Here is a 14,221-nt window from a genome sequence, read left to right on the forward strand (position 1 = left end):
ATGCATGGGTCCGTTGCCACCACCACCACTCACTGAGCACGGTATCTATTCCACTGGTCTTTGACTATCTCCTTGCCCTCAAGATGTCAGACCTGGCCCTCAACTCTATTAGAGTGCACCTGGGAGCACTCACTGCCTTTCTGCCTCCTATGGATAGCTCCTCAGTGTTTATGCATCCCACCACTATCAGCTTCGTGAAAGATTTACTCAACACCTTTCCACCAATACTAAAGCCCACGCTGCCATGGGATCATAATCTCATTCTCTCTGCCCTCACAAAGCCACCCTTTGAGCAACATGCTCATTCTCCCACCTCTCAATGAAAGTGACTTTCTTGGTGGCCATTACCTCGCCCACACGAGTCAGTGAAGTCACAGCTATGATGGCGGACTCCCCCTACACAATATTCCACAAGGACAAGGTGGTCTTACGGCTGCCCCCTAAATTCCTCCCAAAAGTGGTGTCTGAATTCCACCTAAATCGGTGCATACACCTGCCAGTTTTCCACCCCAAACCACACACCTCCCCTACTGAAAGAGCCTTGCACTCCCTTGATGTCTGACGTGCACTGGTGCTCTACCTCCCCAGGATTCAACCCTTTTGCATTTCCAAACTGGTCTTAGGTACCTCTGTGAATGCTACAACTCGGGCTGTCAATTAATCACAGTTAACTCACACGATTAACTCAAAAAATTTAATCATGATTAAAAAATTAATCATGCAGTTTTAATCGCACGGTTAAACAATAGAATACCAATTGAAATTTGTTAAATATTTTGGATGTTTGTCTACATTTTCATATATATGTATAGAGAGAGAGAGAGAGAGAGTATTCTGTGTTATAATTGAAATCAAAGTGAATATTATTTTAATTACAAATATTTGAACTGTAAAAATGATAAAAGAAATAATATTTTTCAGGTCACCTCATACAAGTACTGTAGTGCAATCTCTTTCTCATGAAAGTGCAACTTAAAAATGTAGATTTTTTTTTGTTACATAACTTCACTCAAAAAACAAAACAATGTAAAACTTCAGAGCCTATAAGTCCACTCAGTCCTACTTCTTATTCAGCCAATCGCTAAGACAAACAAGTTTGTTTACATTTACAGGAGATAATTCTGCCCTCTTCTTATTTATAATGTCACCAGAAAATGAGAACAGGCATTTGCAAAGCACTTTTGTAGCCAGCACAGCAAGATATTTACGTGTCAGATGTGCTAAACATTCATATGCCCCTTCATGCTTCAGCCACTATTCCAGAGGACATGCTTCCATGCTGATGATGCTTGTTAAAAAAAATAATGTGTTAATTAAATTTGTGACTGAACTCCTTGGGGGAGAATTGTACGTCCCCTGCTCTGTTTTACCCGCATTCTGCCATATATTTCATGTTATAGCAGTCTCGGATGATGACCCAGCACATGTTGTTCATTTTAAGAACACTTTCACTGCAGATTTGACAAAAGGCGAAGAAGGTACCAATGTGAGATTTCCAAAGGTAACTACAGCACTCAACCTAAGGTTTAAGAATCTGAAGAACCTTTCAAAATCTGAGAGGGATGAGGTGTGGAGCACGCTTTCAGAAGTCTTAGAAGAGCAACACTTAGATGCGGAAACTACAGAACCCAACCCACCAAAAAGAAAATCAACCTTCTGCTAGTGGCATCTGACTCAGATGATGAAAATGAACATGCGTCGGTCTGCACTGCTTTGGATTGTTATCGAGCAGAACCCGTCATCCACATGGATGCATGTCCCCCGGAATGGTGGTTGAAGCATGAAGGGACATATTAATCTTTAGCGCATCTGGCACATAAATATTTTGCGACACCAGCTTCAACAGTGCCATGAGAACATTTGTTCTCACTTTCAGGTGACATTAGAATCATAGTACAGAAAGGACCTCAAGAAGTCATCTTGTCCAGTCTCCTGCACTTGTGGGAGGACTAAGTATTATCTAGACCACCCCTGACAGGTGTTTGTCTAACCTGCTCTTAAAAATCTCCAATGATGGAGATTCCACAACTTCCCTAGGCAATTTATTCCACTGCTTAACCACTCTGACAGTTAGGAAGTTTTTCCTAATGTTCAACCTAAACCTCCCTTGCTGCAGTTTAAGCAACATTGTAAACAAGAAGCGGGCAGCATTATGTCCTGCAAATGTAAACAAACTTGCTTGTCTGAGCAATTGGCTGAACAAGAAGTAGGACTGAGTGGACTAGCAAGCTCTAAAATTTTGCATTGTTTTATTTTTGAATGCAGTTTTTTTTGTGTACATAATTCTACATTTGTAAATTCAACTTTCATGATAAAGAGATTGCACTACAGTACTTGTATTAAGTGAACTGAAATATACTGTTTCTTTTGGTTTTTTTACAAATACTTGTAATAAAAAATAAATATAAAGTGAGCACCGTATACTTTGTATTCTGCGTTGTAATTGAAATCAATATATTTGAAAATGTAGAAAACATCCCAAAATATTTAAATAAATGGTATTCTATTATTGTTTACAGGGCGATTAATCACGATTCGTTTTTTTAATCACTTGACAGCCCTAGCTACAACCAATCCAACATACCCACATCTGATAGAGTCATGGCACATGCTATGCAAGCACAGGCCCCCACATCGGCCTCACGGGTGGACGTTTCCTGACAAGGCATCTCTCGTGCAGCAACATGGCGCTCCGTTCACCTGTTCATGACACACTATCCCAGCGCACAAGCAGCAGCAACACACATCCCATGGGCCAGGCTGTACTGCAGACCGCACTTCCCCTGGAATCCTCGCACCCACCTCCGCACTGATCACTGCTCGTGAGTCACCCAAATGTGGAATACACTTAAGAGACCATCAGTCGAAGAAGAGAAGTTATCTACCTGTAACCAGAGGTTCTTCGAGATGTGTCGTCTCTGTTTGTATTCCACTACCTGCCCTCCATCCCCTTCGCTGAGGACTGCATTCCATTACAGTAAGAGAGAGACTGGAGAGGTGTTGATCTGTACGACCTCTTATATCCTCAGCTGGGAGCATGAGTAGACGTATAACACACGTGCGGGTCAACGGACACTGCTAAGAAACACTTCCGGATTCAGGCACAAGGCACACACGTGCACCCATGTGTGGAATATAGATAGGGATCTCACATCTCGAAGAACCTCCAGTTACAGGAGGTAACTTCCTCTTCTTTGTGGAAAAAATTACTTGCCATTAAAGCAGTGCAAATCACATGGGAACTTTGCCTCAGTGACCAAAATTAATGCACATGAACACTATATATTTCCATGACAGGCTGGGATTCTCTCTCTCAATATACCGATAACATGCCATACTAGTGTGTGTGTGTGTGTGTGTGTGTGTGTGTGAGAGAGATTATATATATTTTATAGACACACGCCTATAGCTTAGAATGTAGGCTGGCTGCTTATCAAATTTTAGCCTAGCCATTTATTGATTTCTATTTTTTCCTCTCCAGCATTATAATGATATAAAAAATTTCAATGTTCTTTCCTTCAGACTGTGCATTAAATTGCAACAAAGCAATCAGAGTATGCTTACCTGCACAATGCTGCTCAGGTTTCCATTGGACTTTCACCCCTTCTCTCTGACAGGTTCGGGCATAGGCAAGGAATGACTCGCAATAGCAGTTTTTATGAACTGGACACTCACACATATCTGTTACACAGGACCTGCAAAAAAACAGCCCAGAAACAAACAAGGAAAAAAAGTTTTGAAAAACAGCCCTCAAGGTTTGGAATTATTTTTTTATATAATCATATACAGTTTAAAGCTTCAATAACCTGTGCTGCAGAAATGGCAAACAGGTTGAACACTTTTTACTCCCAAATCCACATAGAGGGTCTAATCTCTGCAGTTCTGCTGTACTCTATTCTATATGCTCAGAGCTCCCAATTACACCAACGGGAGAGTCATATCAAAGTAGAGAGCCCAGAACATGAGAGTCAAGAGCTGCCATGCAATGAGGATCCAAGGCTGTACGCTGCAATTAGGGAGCAAGGCAAAGACAATTTGTAGCAAAGCTCTCCTGAATAATGTCTATTGCAACAACATTTAAGATTAATTCCCAGATTTAAGAGCATTATAAGGAGCAATGAAGACACACACAGTTACTATGCTATGAAGCCCTCAGGGTTCATGAAACAACTAGAGCACAGCAAAAATTTTCAGTTGAATAGTAAAGTCACTGAAAAATGCAATTACAGGATGACAAAAGCTATTAATTAATTTGGCTCAAATTTGGCAAATACCTTTGGCCAGATATATTAAAATTAAAATTTTGAAAATGTTAAAATATTTCATTTTGACATTTTTTTATTTTTCGTTTTGAAATTTAGCTAGAGTTGGTTTTAAAGAGATTTACATGTACAAATACCTCAAAAATGTAACAGCTAGAAACCTGAAAAAAAAATTTGTTTCAGTGAGAAAAACTGAAAAATGTTAGTTTTGGCTTGAAACAAATCAATTTTTTTTTTCTGGACTTTTCAGGTCGATCACCAAGTCAAAACAAAACATGAAAAAAAACAAAGCCCCAAAACCAAAAGCCACAAAACTCCCTAAGAACCAATTATTCATTCAGCTCTCAATTCAACCATCTTATTTCACTGAATAATCATAAACCATTGGAGTAAGTAAATCTGCTACTGCACATGTCTGTATACAAAATTAGCTCATCTAGAGCATGTGTCAAATAGGCACAGGCTGAAAATACAAGAACTGATAAGAGGCAATGGATTTGCAAAGTTTGCCGTTTGTGTATGCTTTATATTGTTGCAGTGTGCTGGAAACGTTAAGGGACTGATTTTCAGAGGTGCTGGGCATCCATAACTCTAAGTGAAGTCAGTGGGAGCCCGTGGCAGTGCTCAGCTATCTGAAAATCATTTCCCATTTTAGTATTCAGGTTCATCCCCTATTTTGTTCACGTAGGATTAAAGCTATGTTTTAGTCACGGGTATTTTTAGTAAAAGTCATGGACAGGTCACAGGCTGCAAACAAAAATTCACAGGCTTGTGACCTCTCCATGAGTTTTATTAAAAATACCCACCATGTCTAAAACTTGGGCAGCGGTGCCACGGGTGCTGGGGGAGGTGACCTGGGACCCCTGCTGGTACTGGGGGAGAGGTTGGCGGGGCTTACTACCAGCTCTGTCCCTGCAGCTCCTAGACGGCGGAGGCAGGGGCTCCTCTGCTGCTCCCGCCATAAGCGCCAGCTGCTGCAGCTCCCATTGGCGGGGAACCACAGCCAATGAGAGCTGCAGGGGCAGGCCCTGCAGGAGCTTCAGGGTGGCCCCCCCACCCCAGGTAAGCACCCACACACACACCCCAAACCCTTTCCCCTATCCCTGAGACCCCTCCCACACACCCAAATTGCTGCTTCTGGCAGCCCCTGGGCTAGCACCAGCCACTGCAGAAGTCATGGAGGTCACGGAAAGTCACAGAATCCGTGACTTCCATGACAGACTCGCCGCCCTATGTACGATTCACTGAACAAGTTCCCCTTGATGAGTATCGTCCTACCACAGCATGCCCGCAAATCTTCATTGACATCCCAAAGCAGTGCTCTGAATGCATCAGGCACTGTTACTGAACATAAGTGGTTCCATCTTCCCCATATCATTTAGGAGGTATATCTCAAGGCTTGCCAACTTTCTAATGTCCGAAAACCAGACACTACAGCAGGAGCACAGGAACCTCCCTCTGTCCCTGCCTCGCCTCTTTCCCTGAGGCCCCGCCTCTCCCCAAGGCCATGCCCCCACCCACCTCTCTCTCCCCATCCCTGGCTGCTTCCCTCTCCCCCTTCCTTGTCACTTGATCCTCTCCACCTTCCTCCCCTCCCTCACCAGCTCGGCTCCCTCTGCTCCAGGGCTGGGTCAGGAGATGCAGCCCCTGATGCAGAGCCTGCCTGCCCACAAGATGGAGGTTGGAGGTGGCCCTGGCTGAGCAGGGGCTGTTGCGGGATGATGAGCCTGCACCTCTCCCCCACCCGCAGTAACCAGACTTTTGGTATCTGGTCAGTACATCTGACTGGAGCTGCACAGGTCCCCTTTCGACCAGACTTTCCAGTTGAAAACCAGGCATGTGGCAACTAATATATCTCATTTCACAAAAAAGATTCCTGATGTGCTATCACAGGAAATTACTGTTGCAAAGAGAGTCTGTTGTATTTCCTGAAGACCTGTTAAGATATCAAGATAGTTTTATTCTCTCCTAGGCATCCTGTTATCCTCAACTAACCTTGCCTTATCAGCTTTTACTATTATGTATAATTATTCATACAATAATTATTATATTATTGATATCCAAGGTGTTGGGGAGTGGGGGAGGTAGGATCATGCTTGCTTATGGCAGGCTGGCTGTGTGCATGCTGAGTTTCCACTCTGGGACTTATAAAACGTTACTTTTGAGTCACTTCATCTGGTTTTGAGAACACAAAAATCACAGAGCTTCCTGCTGTGAGAGTTTCTGGCCACAGAGAAGAATGCCAGTTCCAACACCAAGCCAGATCAGTCGCCTTAAGTTAAAGATAAGTCTCCATGCACAAAACAATGCGTCTAAATGAGCCAAACCCACAACTCCAGTTTCAAACACCCATAGACTTTGGACTAGTTTGGATCCAGATCCAAACAGCTCTAGTTCTTAGCCACTCCTTTCTGCCTGGATAAGCATCAAGGCTGGTATGGGTAACATTAAATATTCCCTAAGAAAGATAACATATGAGTGTTAGAATGAACAGTTCTCTAATTTACTCCACTCTTATTGGCTTCAAGTTATTTCTACTTCCGTGAGTTGTATAATCCTGGGAAGAGCTGATGGGCCCAATCCTCTGGTTTGGCTGAGGTACAATCACAAGGGGTATGTGTGTTGTTTTTGCTTTGTTAATTAATTATCACTGCTGATCATTTTTGTACTTATTTAACAAAACTAAAAGTAAACAAAACTGTATAAAAGTTAATATTCGTCCATCATCAAAACAGAGACATTTTTTCTAATGAGATTCTTTAGTAACAAAAGTAATAAATTAATATTGAAATTGTTTGTTTAAAAAAATCACTTCTGAAGCTACAAGGGAGAAAGTATTTGACCTATTAGATAGCAAAATACAGTCACTACTTCCCTCTCGTGGTCCAAGCTGGGAACTCCAGGCAATCCTTTCGTGTGATTGAAAGGGCAGCTTTTTGGGAGAACTTCAGGCAAAAGATGCTTTTTCTCTGAAGCCCGAATGATTGAGAGAAAATAGGGTAAATACTCTGGGTCAGTTTTAAAAAAAATATTTTTCTTACATGTCAGTAAAATTCTTAATTTCAATCTTATTAGATTTCCATTGGGAGTTTGTGTTTTTGTTTGGTTTGGTTTGTTCTAGTTATTGAAACTTCCCCTACCAAACAAGCAGCATGCCTCCTACTCCCTGCCCAGAAAACAAACAAACCATAGATTCTTGAATGCAATTTACAAGTTCTAATGCTGATCTGTGTCAAAAAAAAAATCTTTGTGATGTAGACACTGATTTTTGTTTTCTTTTTTCTATTTTGCTGCTGAGCCATTTCCTGCACTCCAGTGAATGATTTCAAAGTTCCGCTCACCTCCCCCATCTCTTCTTTGCATCTCCTCTGATTCTATCGAATAAATTAGGAGACACTAATAAACAGATAGCTATAGGGATGTATCTGGAGGCTTAGGGAGTGTCCATGCCCTACAACTGAAGCCCAGTTTCACCCAAAGAAACACCATTTTCTTATGATAGTATATTCTCTAATAATGGAACATTTTGACTTTGCTGTCCTCTGAAGTGTTCCAATTCTATTCCAAGGTGAAAACTTTTGTTTAATTAGACTTAAGACTGAGTGTATACAGGAAAAGTCCAAGACATTTTGCCAACCAGAGCAGAAAACCTTTTCGGTGTCCCTCCCCTATTCCACTAGAGCAACCAAGTCTAAATAAATAAATTAAAGGTGGCCAGTCAATCAGTGGAGCAAAAGCCACACACACCACACACCCAAGTGGCACAGCAATATAGCTAGAAGTTGGCACCCAGGCTGATGGCCATGATTGCCTGCCCCTAGACCAGCCCTGAGAGTACACATCAGTAACCTAAGATAAAAACATTACAGACGTATTGTAACATTCCCATAACCAAGCCCAGGAAATTCAGAGTTAAGGTTACACTTAAAAAAAAAATCCAAATGTGTTAGGTAAGGAAGTGCAGTAAGGCAACCAAAACAGCCTTAATTTTGCGCTGTAGTGACACCATGCAATAAAAATATGATTATGATAAAGGCATTTTAGTATTTGTGGTCCTAAATTAGATTAAACTGATTTTAAAGACACATTAGGGTTTTAAATATATATCTTCCCTTTCCCCCCACCCCAGCTCCCCAGTTTCACCACCTTTAGCAGTACGACAAAATCCTACACAGGGATCAAAAACTACACAACATGGGGGTTAGAAAACAGCTCCCTGATGACACTACAAGGTGGTTCAGGGGCACACACTGGCTGAAAGAGCAGGCACACTGCCCTTATGTAAATTAATATAATTAGTTTATTTTTGGATACACACGCTCCCTGACTTATGCAATTGTTCTGTTCTGGAAAGCCTTGCGTAACTCGAATTTTGCGGAATATAAGTCGGAAACATATACCCAAACGTTATGCAAAAAACAAAAAAACCTAACTCCTATTTCTAGCTTATGCACTTTTCCGCAAGTGCGAATCTGCGTAAGTCGAGTCTTGCATAACCTGGGGAGCGTCTGTACATACAAATAACCACCTATTGTCAAACCACCAGGCACTTGTGTGATATTACAAGAAACATTGTGTCCAAATTCATTAAGATGATCTCTGTAAGCATCAGAACAATCCTGAATTCAAACAGGGCAGTGAAACTCCTCATTCTGTTCCTATAACCTTCGGTATACCCTGCAGTGTTCTCCGACTTCAGTTTGGATGTGCTGTTCTTCAGAAAGGAACCTTCTTGATAACAAGAAGTGATTAACTAATTTGTGGGCTTATGTAAATAATGGACTGGTGCCCGCGGCTGGAGTGGGACTGATCAATTTAGAAAGATACACCCCTTCTCTTGTCTACTACAGATGAGACTGCAGTGGAATGCATCTTTAGGTCTACCAAGTATGGAAGTGGTATTATACAGGGCGAGAGTAAGACTAAATAGAGTTTAGAATGAAAAGACAACAGGACTTCAAATCTGCTTGCATTTTGTTCAGGCTGAGGAAGAAGTGGGTTCATTCAGGACCTAAACTCTATTCTTTTCTGCCTTAACTTCCTATATTGAGGATACTTCAGAGTAAACTGGGGCCCTTTTCAAATCACTGGCCTGGAGCAGCCAGTTGTTTACTCTTTTGCTGGGGACAAATATCTCAAACTGGATTCCTTTTGATGCTGTATATACTTTGTGTGTGTGTGAGAGAGAGAAAGATGGCACTAATAGGGTGTGTATAATCACAAACTGTTGCAAGGGGAAATCCATGAAAGTGAAGGCATCCGGCAGCTGTCAGACACACCCTTGCATTAGACAGCCCACATTGCTCCCACGTCTTCAAAGCAAACCAGAGGACTGCACTTCTTCAGCTAAAGGCCTTTTTCACATTAAACCATGGAAAGTGTCCAAGTCCCACAAGAGGGCAGAGAAATGAATCCTATGCTAAATGTACTATTAAAAAAAGAAAAGACCAGAACAGAAGAGCAGCACAGTGGTTGCTGCTGCCTCTTACAATGCTGGGCAGTATTGAAATTGCAGATGTTTGGTGTTTTTCACTGAACATCTGCAGTTCCCTTTACTTCACAGGGAACAAGAAGTCAAAAAAAAAAAATCAATCACTAAGAGAGACTGTCTTTTTCATTTAATATTTTACTCCTTTCCTTTCACAACACTGATATGGTGTGTAGCACATATGAAAACATATCAGTACCTCCAAGCAAAGGCACTGCATAGATGAAAGGCAACATGAAAGTCAAGTTAAAAGACATGAGCATTTTGGATTTAAAAACAGATACCAGCCAAACTGAAGGCCTAAATTTTAAACACCACATTTCCTTTACAGTGTGTAGCCTTCCATAATCTAACCCATACCTCAGTTAGACGGGTGGAAAATGGGATTAGCTGTACATTTACAAATTGAGAAGACCGTTCGAAGAGCCACCATTTCAAAGACAAGGATCATTCAGCAAGCCCAGCATCCTGGCAGATAGTTGTCTTAGGAGAACTCCATTTACTAGACTGCACAATCCAAGATTTAGTGGCTGTCTCACCTAATTTAACACCAGCAGTGAAGACATCCAAAGTCTATATGGCAGCCAAGCAAGTCACTGCCTTAATCACATTTCAGTGCTCACAGTTCAGCAGCAAGATGCAGGAGTTTTTCCCCTGATCCACAATGAGACCTCATTTTTCTTCCCTCATAAGGAAAAAAAGAAAACAAAATTGTTTTAAAACTGTTATAAGGGTTTGGTGGGTTTTGTTTTTGTTTTAAACAAAGGCCTCTCAAGGGTTTTCATTATTTGTTGTTCCCAAGTACTGTATAGAAGGAAGCTCAGAAGGGAAGAGGATGCCACACCCCAAAATATAATAGAAATGTTCACTCTTTCACTTTTATTCATGTAAACTGTGTGTGTATGTGTGGCTTTTCCCCTTTTTCTTTTTGGGTGTGTATGTGGGGGTGGGGTGGGGTGGGGGGACAATTACTCAAGTCTGAAGCTTGGTGTTTGGAGCTGAAGATACTTATTTCTTGAGTCTCTCTCAGGAAGATACTGACACTAACACCAGAGCAGCAAATAACTCATGCTGAAAGGTAATTTTGGAGCCTGAGCAAAATACAGAAGTCATTACATCATTCCCAATGCATTCAAAACACCTGCCTAGGGAACAGAACTGCCTAGTACGCTAAAGATTAGTCATTTTTCATGGGTCATTTCTTTCAAGACTAGAGTGCCAGATCTTTATCCCGTCTGGGCAGCTCCAACACTGAAGAACAGTATAAACCGGCCTTACATCAAGCAACTGGGGTGTGGCAAAGTGACTCGCTATCCAGCACATCATCTTGGGGCTAAGTATGGCATTCCAAGGTTTCTTCTCTGTAGTCCTGCCAACCAGATCTACTGGTGGTCCCCTTTTGCCCTGGGACTTCACCCTCCAGCCGGGTCACCTTCAGTCTCACCCCTTTCGGGGTAATCTCAGTGCTTCACACCAGGTTGACAGCCCTGTCCAGGCCCAATATTCTTTCTGTCCCCTTGTGTTTGGGGTCTTCCCGGTAAGGCTGCAGGGAAACTCAGTCCCTCCCTCTACCCTGGGTTCTAGCCCAGGGATCCTTGTAGCAGGTGGGTAAGGGCACCTTGGTCACGCTTCTTTCCTGAGCTACTTCCTACATCAGCCTGCTTTCACCTCGGGGAGCTCAATTTCTCAGTTGGGTGGGTGGGGTTGTCTGTCCCAGGGCTCAGACCTTAGTTCTAGTTCTCAAGGCAACAAAGGAAAGGAAATTAAATTAACATAAATAGGAGCAGCACCAACTTCTCTATCCTACCAGGATCCTCCAGCCATCTGCCCAACCACTCAGTGCTTGCAGGCCACCCAACATAGCTGTGACTCTCTCCCATGCTCTTTTCTGGGAGCAGAGGCTGAGAGATCTATACCTCCCTAGGCTGGGGCCTTCTGAACTCAGCTTCTCCTTTTCAAGGCTCCTCCTCCAAGACTAGCATGCCTGTAGGTGCATTGGGGCAAGGCTGCTTGCTTCTCAACCCCTTCTTACCTGGTGTGGTGTTTGTATATCCATCACATAGGGATTCCTCTGAAATGGGGGAATCCCCAGGTGGAATAAAGCCAGCATAACTGAATCTTCACTTCCCCTTTCTGGACCCCCAGCCACCAGGTTGCTGAACTTGCTCACTGGGAGTGTGGGAGCATAAAGGCTTCATGCAACCTCTCTCTCCTTGAGTCCTGTGTTGAGCACGGCTTGGCCAGATCTGAAAACTGCAGCCCAGAGATGTTTACTGTAGAGAGCTCTCATTCTTTTAAAAAGGGGCATTGGCTAGAATGTTTGAGAGTTCCGCGACTGTTCCTGGGAATTCCAGGTTGCAAAGGCAGCCGTGGTTTATAGGTTGCAGTAATGGGCTAGGAACCAGAAGGGTCTGGGATTCAAACTTATCTAAACTGCAGACTTACTATGTGACCGTGGCTAAGTTACTTGAACTCTTTGTGCCTCAGACAGTCCAGATGAAAAATCTGGTGAGATGCAGAATCTCACTATAAACTGGATGCTGCATCTGAGCTGAAGTTTCCTGGGCATGTGTGTTACACGAATATACTTTCTACAGTTCTAATGTAACTTTCTGTGAATGCCAAGCTTCCCGTTCCATATTTTTATTTATATATATACACACATACACACACACACACATACACACACACACACACACACTTGGCACTCTGAGTTAGTTAAAACTGTAGAAGATGCCCCTATTCACCCTTCCACTGCCAAAGGATCCTTCCAAATATGTTCATTAAAGGAGTTTTGTAATTTGGGGTATATTCAAATTCAATGATATTTTTTTTTAACCTTCAAAGTCCTGGAAAAAACCTACAATGCATTTTGGATTTCTCAGCACATGCCATTCCTTTCAAAATATTTCTGGGTGTGCAATTTCAGAACCCACACTTCCCATCCAAAATGTAAGAAAATATGCTATTTTTCAACTCAACGCAATAAATGCAGGCCAGTGTAAAACCTTTTAAATTTATAGTATGCTGCGTAACCCATCCCTAAAAACCTACAATATGTGCTACTAAAAATATTAACCAAAGGCTTTCTTAAAAGTGCCAAGAACTATTATATATGTATTATTAACCTTTATACAATGAGAACTCTGAGCCAGATTTGCTTTTTATTGCTTTAACCAACAATACTCCGCATTAATCTTATAAAATGAATAATGAAATGCCCTGGAACATTTTCTAAAACCACACAAAATAAAGTTCTCAGGATTGCACAACCCTAACACGCACCTCAATCTTCTTTGAATCTGGAGCCAGTGTTAAAGGCAGTTAAAACAAAAAAGAAAAGAAAAGCCCTCTCATTTTCTCATAATAGTCTCCCCATGATGCACTGGGTGGGCTTTGTCTGTTTTGTGCTATAAAATCCAGGTTCTTGAAAAGGAAAGCCTGTATAAAAGCTCTTCAGTAAAAAACACTTGAAGTCGGGCTGAAGAAGACAATCAGGTCCCTACACTCAGCCTCAGGCAGAATTCTGCCTGACTCGGTCAGAATGTTTTCTGGAGCTGCAGGGAAACACACAGTACAGCAGCAGATCCACCACCCTTTGAAACGGTCCATCAGGCACTTACTTCCATGCCGGCCAGCTCCATTAACTGGGGTGCAGGAGGTCTGGGGCCATGGTCCCACACTCATTCCACCCCTTTTCAGGACACAGGAGGCATTTTGTGCCCTCTTCCTCCTTGTGTGTATTGGTGTAGGGCTGATCAAAATCTAGCTCTTAAAGGGAGAAACATCGTAAGGGGCTCCTCATTAAGAACATTTTTGTACTAGAGTAAGCCTGTAGAGTTCATATCTTAACGTCTTTCAGACAAGGGGCCAATAGCTGGGCACTCTGCAGCATGCCAGTCAAATCCTGCTTATCTTAATCTTGTTAGCAGTATTCATGCAAGTAGTCCCATTAATTTCAGTGTAACTAATGCAAACAGGATTTGGCCCTCTGAAGTCATCTACAACCTAGATGTGTGGTTGAGATGAAGAGTAAAAGGACCTCAATAAGTCTGCTTTGGAGCAGGCATCTCCCTGATCTTGTTACAGAAAGGCAACATGCATAGGATATGTAGACCAATATAAAGAAAGAGAAGGGAATTTTACGACTCCCATCTGCAATAGAGGAACTCAGTGTCTGCAAACCACATATCAGTTTCGCTAATTCACATCTGTGTTCATCTGTTTGCAAATATATATCCTAAAATGTGGTAAAAACTGCTCCAATGTTATGTCTGGTAATGCAGATAATGATGAGTATGTCCATCTGTAAAACCACATGGAGGAAAAATGATAGGAGGGAGCATTGCATATAAAAGCATATTTGAGTTCAATGATAAAAAACATAGGTCAGCTCTTAAAGATCTTTCATAGGTCTTCCATAGGACCAGGTGTACCCCTTTCTCACACCTGACAGGTATTTTCTCGTCAT

The 14,221-nt window shown here is 42.2% G+C and overlaps 1 protein-coding gene across 2 annotated transcripts in view; it reads right to left on the reverse strand.

The window, feature by feature from the left end:
* BMPER (BMP binding endothelial regulator) overlaps positions 1 to 14,221 on the reverse strand; it is a 190,821-nt gene that overhangs the window by 10,763 nt on the left and 165,837 nt on the right. For both annotated transcript variants that reach the window (XM_074943256.1, XM_074943255.1), the window contains exon 14: positions 3,565 to 3,695. In XM_074943256.1, coding sequence (XP_074799357.1) covers positions 3,565 to 3,695 — 131 coding nt within the window. The remainder of the gene's footprint in view (positions 1 to 3,564; positions 3,696 to 14,221) is intronic.

This window comes from Natator depressus, chromosome 2, assembly GCF_965152275.1.
Source record: "Natator depressus isolate rNatDep1 chromosome 2, rNatDep2.hap1, whole genome shotgun sequence".
Taxonomy (NCBI): Eukaryota; Metazoa; Chordata; order Testudines; family Cheloniidae; genus Natator; species Natator depressus.